The sequence below is a fragment of the Scomber scombrus genome, chromosome 21, assembly GCF_963691925.1.
Source record: "Scomber scombrus chromosome 21, fScoSco1.1, whole genome shotgun sequence".
Lineage (NCBI taxonomy): Eukaryota > Metazoa > Chordata > Actinopteri > Scombriformes > Scombridae > Scomber > Scomber scombrus.
The window spans coordinates 6,630,300-6,641,924 of NC_084990.1; the positions used below are offsets into that span (position 1 = coordinate 6,630,300).

General features: G+C 38.7%; 1 protein-coding gene across 1 annotated transcript; it reads right to left on the reverse strand.

Moving 5' to 3' along the window:
* Positions 1–182: 182 nt before the first annotated feature.
* Positions 183–11,198, reverse strand: cops3 (COP9 signalosome subunit 3). Its single transcript, XM_062442881.1, has 12 exons — positions 11,059–11,198; positions 9,986–10,115; positions 8,142–8,254; positions 7,516–7,565; positions 6,534–6,626; positions 6,095–6,274; positions 5,844–5,984; positions 3,735–3,908; positions 2,682–2,768; positions 2,268–2,381; positions 2,058–2,138; positions 183–1,113 (listed from the first exon to the last, which is right to left on the reverse strand). The coding sequence occupies exons 1-12, from the start codon at positions 11,111–11,113 to the stop codon at positions 1,060–1,062; spliced, it is 1,272 nt and encodes a 423-aa protein (XP_062298865.1). The 5' UTR covers positions 11,114–11,198; the 3' UTR covers positions 183–1,059.
* Positions 11,199–11,625: the final 427 nt, after the last annotated feature.

An 11,625-nucleotide genomic window follows, 5' to 3' on the forward strand; every position in this document is an offset into this window, starting at 1 on the left:
TCCCGCCTCTAGGAATCGGGGTGATGCGTCGTGATTGGTTCAAATTTTCTGCGAAGCATATCCGCCAGTACGAGGATACTGATTGGCTCCAGCTTAGAATCAGCTTCATTGTATCAATCAAGAAAGGGACAATCAAGCGTGGAAGGCAATCCAAATTAAAGGCATTAAAAAAAACCAAGATCTATATTCTTAAACAATTTATTATAACAGATCCACAATCGCAAAGCTCAAGCTCCCAAAAATGACAAGACAGTTTGGTTTCATCTGTTGAGTTCAACCTCTTGTAAAATAACAAGCTGTCAAAACGATTTTTCTGTACAGTGCTCTAGCGACCTCTAGTGGATCCGACCTAAAAAACAAACCAAAAAAAAGGAAAAAAAAAAACAAACCAAAAAACAAAACAGTGCACCAGATTGTGAACGACTCCTCCACTGTGACGAGTTTGGTCAAGGGGCATGTCTGTGTGTACAGATTTTGCTATTGATGATATATCTACATCCTAACTGAAAGGGGGCGGGAGAGGGAAAACGATATTGTGGTGTTTAACAAATGTATAATATATTCAGATTGAACTCGTCGTCAGCCGTAGATGTTCTACCTTCATATGTAATACCCTCATGCAGCAGAACCAAAACAAACAGTGAGATTATTCACACATATGTTTGGAACAAATAAGTCCAGTTTTTATTATTGTGTTTTTCTGTTAATGTAGCAGTGGCGCTCCAACCTGAACATTGATAAATAAAACACTGACAAAATTGTAATCTTTTTTTTTTTTTTTTTCCTTTTTTCTGTAAGGATCGTTTCATTATCCCTAAGACACTGTGAAGAAAGAAGAACCAAATTTATCATCATTCCACACAATTAGATTTTTTATCCTTGACCAATGTCCTTTATGCAATAGAATGTTGTTTTTTTTTTGTTTTTTTTTCCTCTTTTAAAAAAATCCAACTCATCCCAGGAAGAACGTGTTGGGGGGGATGGGGGCGGGGGATGGGGGGAGGAGGAGGAGTTGGGGGGCGTGGTGGCTGCAGTGTTGTCTCCCTGTCCAAAGGCCCCTCAGGAATAACTTGATGTTTTGCTACCAACATCATCCTCCTGCGATCCCATACTCTGAAAAGAACACGAGAGCGTCACATGTTAAGAATGTGTTTCAACTGGTTCCTCATAATCTGCGCTTCCGTAAACAACACCTGTCTGTTGTTACGTCCTGCTAATAACCGAGGGTGGCTTGTTCCAGGAAGTTGCTTTACAATTTAATCAAATGAATAGATTTGGTGAACCCAGAAAACCCACAAAGAAGCTTGTACTTGCATCAATCGGCATCAATAAACTCAATTATCCTGCTTGTTGAAACACAAGATAATGTTAATTCTACAATGATTCATCATTCTACGAAGCAGAGATGCATATATCAATATCAATATATAGACTAGGGATGCACTGATATATCAGCAAAATATCAGTATTGGCAGATATTCCCCTTGTCGACTTACAACAGCCTATCGGTAAATAATATACAATTCATCTATGTCAGTGGCCGATGATCTGGTTATTTGTGGTTGGACAGTCAGATTCAAACAGTAGTAGCAACAGTAGTTATGGAAGTACAAGTATGGAAAATGTGTCTTATTAAGTAGGTAACTGTACAGCAGGATAAAGGGATTTTTTAAGCAGTTGTTTAAAAAAAAAAAAAAATTATTGTGAAAGTTATTAAAGATCATGAAATGGTGCTCATTCAAAGATAGTTTAATGATGGGCTGAATTACTCTGAAACCATTCATTTTTGTTTTTGTTTTTTTACAATTATTTCTTTGTTTCCCTGTGGAATAAATAATGAAACATAACAACTATTAAAAAAAAATCATTATATATCGGTTATCTGCCAAATTCTTATTTTAAAAAGCAATATGGGTATCGGCCCAAAATTTCACAATCGGTGCATCCCTAATATATACATAAGACACAATGCTGTTTATATTCCATAGAGCAAAATCCACCCATGCATATGTTAAAAAACGTCACAATATATCTGATGCTGTTCAATATCATCTCACCTTCTGCACAAATTGTGGGTTTACTGTGATTTCTTGATCCATAGACTTTAGCTTCTCGTCCAGCTCTATACATTTCAACATCTGAAAGTTAAAAAAAAAAGTAACACAAGTCAGTTAAATGTTATCGATATCCAAAAATACTCAGAAGAATTCATGCAAAGTAAGAAAAAAAACTGTGAAAAAACACAAGTTGAGCGTCCCCCTCCTCACCTCTTGGTCAATTTTGTGGAGCATTGCCGGGTTGTTGTATTTTTCGGGGTTGTCGTGGAAGCAGACCATGCCGTCCTTTTGGTTAATGCTAGCGTAGATCTCACCATCTTCAATCTACACAGGAAGCATGAGGAACATCCAACAAAATATTTATAGTACTGATCGATAGTTAAAGCTTCAAAGTTATAGTTTTAAAACTGTTCATTCAACATGGAATCGGATTAAAGATTAATAAATAAAAAAACTCTTTGAACTACTAAAGCTGGATATAAAGTCTTTAAACACCATATATTAAAGAAATAAAAGCACATCTTTAATACCATAATATCTCTTTACTTTGTAGAGCTGAAAGAACATTTTCTATCAGTATTAATAAAGATATGTAGAGTTTTGTAACGCTTAAGTCCTTCTCACCATGTGTAAGACGTATTTCTCTGCTTCCTGGGGACCTGACAGCTGCACTCGACTCGCCATGTCTTGCAAAGACAGTGTCAGGAAGGTCTGAGGGGGGCACAAAACACAAACATATGAGGACAGGTATCAGACGGAAATATTTACTGACAACTGCAGTGTTGGTTAAACTGCAGTGGGAAGCTTTGGATATGGTTGCCAGCAGCTCAAGTTTATAACAAGTTCCATTTATCATCATTCCTCTCTTTACAGGTTATGTAAAAAAGCAGGAATGCAATATATACCGTCCCTGAGGCCATGGTGCAACACATAAAAAACAGTAAATGAATACAAAACAAGCAGAGAACAACAGGAGCAGCGAACTTAGATGCTACACTTAAGATTAAAGTGGAGAAACATCAAAGACTCTGAATGCTGGAGTGCTGAGGTGCTTATGTAAGTCTATATAACCCCCCCTACACACATCTCCCACCTCCCACTTTCATCTTTTCTTATTGGATGACGCACAATACAGAGACACACAGGAAACAAGGAGACACAGTTATATGGTTGGTGTTTTAACTCCGAGTGTCACTCCAACCATTAAAGAAAGAAGGTTAGACACTTTGACAGATGTGACAAAAGAGATGACTTTAGGATAATCTTGAGAAAACATCTGGATAACAGTATTGATATGGAGTTTATTTTAGGGATGATTTGGATGCTTTCATAGAATATTTACACAAACACACACACACACAGGAGAAACTGGAACTGGAAACACAAGAAATACTAACAAATGTCTACTGTCATTTCATGATACAGACAATATATTGATTAATAGAGAACAGCAAGCTCTTGTTTCCTTTTCTGAGCAACAGCTGGTTTTCAGATGCCAGCTTCAAGTATTCAAACAGCTGTACAGATGTGTGTTATGAGCGTGTTTCCTGTCACTTCAAATTAGCTGCGCTGAAGTCGGAGGAGGAATGATGAGACCCTCATATGATGAAAGCATATTTTTCCACTGATACTTTCTGAAAAATCTTAGAAATGTTAGTATTAGGATGCCCGGCCCACCTTTGTTAGCCTCTGGATGTTCTTCTTGTACAGGGAGGAGAGGCATTGTTTGACCAGGCCCGTGTTGTTGTCTCGTGTGAAGGTCTCGCTGTGTTTGTTGACCACGTTGCGCAGCTCGGCCGGGTTGTTGGTGGTGTAAATCTGAGCTAGCTCGTGGTACGCGTTGCTCAGGGGCTGGAGATAGAAGATAGAAGATAGAAGAGGAATACAGAAAACAATCATTTACATTATTAATTCAGCAGTCACGAGTCTATTTATACAGACGTGCGGGTGACCTAACGCTCGACTCAGCACCTGAACACCTCGCGCTACTCTTCCAGTCTAGACATGGCCTCAGAGCTTAATGGTGATTGGCTGATGTGTGGACAGTCCATTAAGCTGTACAGACGAGGCGGTCGGCCATGGCGGAGCTTTGCTTTGTCATCATCTGTTAACAGCAGCTCACATATTTGCATTTCTTTGCTTCCCTTTTGATTTCAATACAATAATTCTGTCCAGTAAGTCAGTGCAAATTGGAGAAGCTGGTAACAGCTGGTCTAAGCTGCTTAAAGCTAGTCCACTCAGCACTTTAGACTCTGTAATAACAACAACAACAACAACAATAAGAATAATAATGATGATGATGATGATTGATTAAATGAAAAAAGGTAGTTGAAACCTTATTCGGCTATTTGCATAAAATCTAGACATATACAATTACTCCAGTTTAACTGCAATATACATATATATTGATATATATATTTTTTCAATTTAAAATGGAATAACAATATTAAACTCCGGTATATTAACATTCGACACCAATATTACTCATGTACATAATGTCACTATTTTTTTACTATATTTTTTCCTATTATTGTTTTGTCTTATTGCTTCTGTTCTGACTTGCGGTACAAATAAAGGAATATATTATCAAACATATCAAAACACCTAGAATACTAACTACAACGGAATAAAAAGAGAGCTTAAACAAGTCTGATAAATGAAAATACAGTAAAATGAGTGAAGTGCAATAAGTTTCAGAATACAATAGAATGAGGAAAATAAAAAAAGAGGTAGAATAATGAGAAGTTAATGATACAAAATCCGTGGCAACATCTATATAATCCTTACATAAATGACAAGTAGAACACTACACCCACCTACCTCTCTCCCCTACAGAGACTAAGAGATGAGAGACTAAAGGTTGCCTGATTTCCTCAAAGTGCTTCACTTTTTCTTGTATAATAAATCGTTTTCTCTCTAAGGTGACGTGTGTCGACTAGTTCTGTGAGCCGAAGTTTCATTGTGGGATTTCTGTCTTTTTTCCAAAACAATAGGATAAGCTTCTTTTTCTTTTTACGGTGAATAATCCGTATGTTAAGAGGTGTCACTGTTCTACTTTCACTTTCCCCAGGATTATTAACATGGGGTCTGGGTCTATCTGAACCTTCAATACAAGTGACTAAAATGCAAAGACATCCTTGCAGTAACCCTGTGTTTTGGGACAGAGAGCGTAGCGGTGACGTGCATGACCTTCACACACACACAGTAGAAACCTCTCTCTGTTTGTACATTAAGCTTATTCTAATGCTCTATGTTACTGTGCTCAAATGAGTTTGCTTGTTTTCAGTAAATTTAAACTATAGTAGATAAAGATTTCTTTTTATTACTAATTTTATGTTCCATCATATATTAAATTAATGTTTTGCTCTTTTGGCCCCTTTTAATGTGAAGCACTTAGACGTAATTTCTTTTGTTGTAAATCACTTTGAGCTGCAATTTCTTTTATAAAAAGGTGCTATACAAATAAATGAACTATTATTATTATTTGTATCATTATTATTATATTCTAAACAACAACAACAGTATGAAAAATGACAGCCAGTTACCACAGAGAAATAATCTGCTTCTAATATAGTCAATGGGGAGATGAACCCAATATTTAGTAATGAATGCTGATATGTTTTGAAGACATAATTAAACCATACATAATGCTGGGAGAGTTTGAGTTTCAGCTCAAGTGGAGAGTGAGATGTTTCCTGTTTAAACAGCAACATATTTTTGCACTGGTCTTTGTTTTTCTATGACTCTTAAGGAACTATTCATCCTGACAATGCATGTCATCCTCACCTTGATGAACCTCCCTACTATTTGTGAGGTGTATTTGGGCAGCTGCTGCACTTTGCCGTGGAGAATGAGCGACACCAGGATGTATTTCTTATAGGCTTCCAACATGATGTGGCTCACTGCCATGGCTGGAGTGGTTATTGCCTGATGAGAGAGAGAGAGAGACGATGAAACATACAGATTATCTGGGTATACAGCGCCTTCAAATACCAACAAAAAAACTGTTACGGTAACACTGTGACATGACGACGTACCTGTTCATAAAAATACAGTGCTCTTTCAAAGTTTTTGAGGCCCGTGTAGATCATGCCACCGTAGTAGTAGTAACATAAAAAGTGCTTTGCGTCGTAGGCTCCGTTCTCCTTACAGATGTCCATCATGTCCAGCTCCAAGAAGGGCAGGGCGGGCTTGAAACACTTTGCTAACAAGCACAGCTATAGAGGAGAAAAGGAAGGGGGGAGGGGGGGGGGGGCAGACAGACAGAGAATGAGAATGACTTACTGGACTTAGCATTAGAGGTAAAGAATAAAGTCAACCTGACTGTGCTGGGACTGAGTCTGTGAATTATTTAACACAACCTTTAAACAGAAGAGTCAACAATCGTACATGTGGGAGAAGAAGAAGCAGCTTCATTGTTCATATTTAGTGACAAGTCAATACTGTAATATTACAGTCACATGACTCACAACTCACCTGACACAGGTCTGCATGAACTGAGGTAAGTTGGTTTGTGTTCATCTGCATTTTGTCTATCGCCTGTTTTAGGACAACGACACCCCTCAATGGCTGTAGAGGACAAGAAAAAAAAAAGAAAAGAGGAAAATATGAGTTATTCAGCTGCAGCTTGCTTGCTACCACACTTTCCAATCCATTCAAATATTTATATGATGGAGGGAAAAAGGAGAACATGCTACAACACTCTAGGGGAGGGGGGGGCTGGAAGTCAGTGCTATTTCATGATGGTATGACTCATTTAGGGGGGCTGTTTCTCATTTTAACACGGCTGGAGCCTAATGATTACTTTCATTATCGATTCATGTGGATTTAAATATTTTCTCCATGATTCATTTTGTCTAAAAAATGGCAGAAAACAGTAAAAAAAAAAAGAAAAAAAGAAATGCATTCTTAGAGGTTGGGGTGATGTTTTAAAATGCCTCTGTTGTGATTGGTCGGTGCAAAATCCATACATACTCAATTTACTTTCATATATGACACATGAAACGTTCATATTCTCGTATTTTGAGAGGATGCAACTACCACATTTTTTTTTCATTTTTCCTTTAAAAAATGACTTAAACCATCATTTGATTATTAAAATAGCTGCAGCACTAAATTTGACTACAGCTGAGAGGAAACTGCTTTCGAGGGAACGTGCATACGGCATTTAAAACACACAGGCTACCATCAACAATGACACTTCACTCAGTAATGACAACATCACAAAAACCACAAAAACATGAGGAAACACACACAAGGCCAACACCAACACACTTACTCAAGCATTTATTCTGTTATTCTAGAATTATTCTCTATTAGGAAATACAGGCTGGGGTCAAGTGATGCTCAGAATTACAGATTACTTATGTGTTATGTCAAACTGTCACCCTGTTTACACACACACACGACAATCCACTATCCTGACTATCTTCCCTCCAACCTGAGTCAGCACTCTTACCTGTTTCCGCTCTACGAGGGCGTTTGTCAACTGGTGGCAGAGACCAGCAACTGTGAGAGGAAGCACAAAAGAAAAGGAAGGGAAAAGGTTAAATGAAGACAGAGTAGAGATTGGCTGGATGGTTTAGCGGTTAGCCGGTGTCACCTTCTGGTTTTGTACATGCAGAGCTTTACAGGAAGCAGGTTTAATTCACTTAAAATAACAATGTCACTGTTCTTCCTCAAGCTCAGAGGCGACACTACTTATTACAATCAATTTTAATAATTTATTTAAGTGTTAAAAAAAATGTGCTTGACTCTTGAAATCTACATTACAAATATCACAATGTCGAATAAAGGAATGTTTTCTTTAAAAGCAGACATGTGGCATGCAGACAAGCTTCAAGCTGAGTGCAGAGAACACCACGTCCTCAACGGGCGAGATGAGAGTCGATCGGTGAGAGGGGGGGTGCAAAACAAAAATAAACAACCTATTCCTCTTTCTGATGAAAAAAAAAAATTGTGAAACCGAGCAGCAGGTCGCACAGATGCCTTCATAATACCTGTGAGAGAGAAAGAGAGAGAGAGAGAGAGAGAAAGAGAGAGAGAGAGAGAAAGAAAGAATGTTTTGTTTTCATCAGCACTTACAAGTGTCTGTTGCATATCTAATGTGCTCCCCGTTGCAGGTGCTGATGAAGAGCTGAACTTGGGAGAAGAGTGTCTCAAAGTCAGGGATGTTTGGCATGGAGAACTTCACAAATCTGGAAGGGAAGAGACCAAAAAAAATAAAAAATGAGAGGCGTACGCTCAGCTGATCCTGGAAAGGTTTTTATTCAGCTCGTTTCGTGAGGCCATTTATTAGCATTGAAAAGTGTTTGAGATGCAGAAGTGAAGCCATAACTTTCATATTCAATGCAGCAGGAACACTACTGGCTTCACTAATAAGAAGAAATCATTACTTTCTCTGCATAACACATTATTAGTTAGACATACAACAGGTAGAGTGTGGCTGCGGGACTTTCTCAACATTCTTCACATTCTTACCTGTTAACTAGTTTTTGATATTTGACAGCAGACTACAGTGAAACTAAGGATGAAACACACTGGGAATATTCAAGCACCTGCACTGGAAGATACGGAGGATATGTTTTGCAGTGTGTGGGCAGGGCACTTCTTGCAGCATGGAGTGGAGTAACGGTGAATGCATAGTGATTTTTTTTTGCGCAACAAGATTCCATTAAAATTCAATGCCAACATGTGAATCTGCGTCTATTCTCTTCATATTTGTGTGAATTCAAACTTTTTACAAATTGGCATCAGGTTATCATTTTTTCAGCATCCATCATGTATTGCAATTAAATCACAGCTAAAATCTGAGTTTATTTTGGGGTTGTATCACTTTAAGATCTGTAGTAGCTGTCTGAGAAGTGCAGTATATCAACAGATGTTTGGGGGGAAATTTTGTGAGACTGGTTAATGTAGTTTATCACAGCAAAACCAACAGAGAGGAGTTGATAATGTACTTTTTAATGTTTATAGATACGTGTTTTTATTCTAAAGCAATAACTGCTCTAAATGCTCCAAAAACCTGATCCTGTAAATAACTGCAACAACAATTTATTTTTTTACTCATGGTACCATAAGGATTGCTTTCAATTGGTTGTACAATGACAATAAAGACTATTCTTCTTCTACTGAGCTGTCTCTTATTGTCCAGCTGTGGACTAGTGGATGCCTGCTGTTGCTCGCTGACTGTTTGGAGTGAATAAACACAAATAATCTTGGGGCCAAACACAGGCGAGTTACGTGAGGTGAAAAATAACCTCTGTAGCACCAACAGGAAGCACAGTACTGTTCTTAATGCGTGTTAAAATGATGATGTCTTCATTTAGTTCTGTTGTTGCTGAAGAGCCACAAACTTACTTTCACTGTGTTTTAACAGCGCCAATAAAGATCTATTTATCTATCTATAAATTCACTTTGTGTTTGGTATGAACACAATTTAAAGTCAGCTTTCAGTCAGTCAGCAGCAGAAGGAGTCACCACATTAGCAGCTAGTGCTCCATTAACCAAAAGAAAGAAACATTAACCAGGTTAACTGACACTAATAACACACTTGTGGCCGCATAACGTGTGCCGTCTCTGCTCTAAATAAAGCACCTGTGCTATTTTTAATCTAACCGCTCATTACTCACTGACTGTCTGTGGAATTGTGCAATATTCTGTCAACTGCTGCGGTGTGTTAGTCATGTTAAATAAACAGTAATGTAACCGCTGTTGATGTAAACACTCATTTTTTAAGCTTCTCTTTCACATCCAAAAGAAATTGGTTTTGTAAGTGAAATATCCCAACACTGAAAATCTAATCAAATTGGGGGAAATGGGAATTAAATTGATCCAATAAACCAGTGGTAACACTTTCACCCCCTGCTAGAGACCGCGAGAGAGTTCTTGACCTGGATGAAATCAGAGTGGAGGTGTGTGGTACTCACAGCACAGCCAGCACGCCCAGGGAGTGCTCCTGGATGTCCAAAGCCCCCAGCACCGTGTCCAGGTGGGACAGATTTTTGGCCAGCAGCTCCCCGCTTTTGTTGATCAACTCGCATAGCTGAGTCATCTGGCCTGGAGGGGTGGAAGAGGGAGAAAAAATTAAACCACTTTGGACCTATAGATCATTAGAGAAGCGACACAATTGTCTCGAAATGTCTACGGCCACTTAAAAAACACTAGGTGCAAATTCAATTTTGGAAGCGCTATTTTTAAACAGGCCTGCTGCTTGTTTCTTTAATTAGACTGTAATACTTAGGGTTCAATGTCATAAAGTTTCAAACACACAACACAGGCTTAGTGGATGCTATGAGTGATGCACAAAGATGATACAAAACTATAAATGTTATTCCAACAGTGTACACTCCCTGCCATTGATAATCATTAATTTAACTTAGAAGAATGAGGGGTATACTTCTTTAAAGAGTGCTTGGGGGATTTTCTTTAGGACTCAAATTAATGAATAAATATCTATTTTCTTGCCAATGACGGACAACAGGCTTTTCTTTACAAACGTAGAAAACAAGCTATTATATTAAATGCTTTACAGGCGTCGTGCTGTGGCGGAGTATTTCAACAGAAATCGGCCGGTCAAGTGTCCTGTCAAGGCCTTGCAACAGAGGTAATGCAACTGAGATTGACATACGACTCAGAGCCAATAATTTTCCTTAATTCCGCTCGCCAGCCAATCAGGTGGGGTCAGGGCGGGACTACCGGTAGGCAGTCCCCAGAAATTATTTTCTAGATCAAAAACAAAAAGTGTGATTTGGACATTTTGTTTGATGAGCTACGCAGCCCGCGGTTACCCTTCACGTCCCCGTGTACTAACGCATCTTCTGGTGACACTTTACACAACTCTCGTCCCCAGAGAAAGTGCTTTTTAGCGGTGTGTTTACATGATAAGGCAAAAAAGAGGGCTCTGACCAGTTTGGGCTGCCTAGCTATCGGCAAGGCATTGGATAGCATACAGTAGCTAACTAGCTAGTAGTTGCCATTTGAATGAGTTTAGTAAGCCTACCTTGAGCGGAGAGCTGCCGCACATTGTTCACAAACTGCTCCAAGGCTGAAGCCATTATTTCCTGGGTCCAAAGTGGAGGTAATTTGCACTGTTTTTCATTCAAACGTCAGAAACAACTCCGTCCGTACTAAGACAGGGGGCCACACAGCCGCCACTGATGAGAAGCTAACGCGAGATCCTAAGAACAGAGCAGACTGCAACGAGATTTACAATCTGGCCGACGCATTCTTAAAGGGCCACACATAGACATATATATACATATGTATGTCTATGGGGCCACACACCTCCATGAGTCAGAGGAGCGATTTAATGATAGTATTTGTAATGTAGCTGTCTCCGTTTCTGTAAAAGTATTTTTATTTTATGAATTGTGACTTATTTTGCTTGTCCGTATGTGTTAAAAAGGCAATTTTAGACCATAGTGACAGCTTTCCCTTTAAGAAGCAATAAATACAGGATCTGACGTACAGTTTACCGGGTTTTTAACAAAGATAGAATAAAATGTAAGAGCTCCACTCATTTTGAACTTTAAGTGACCCATTTTCACACAGTCACTTTCATGCACAT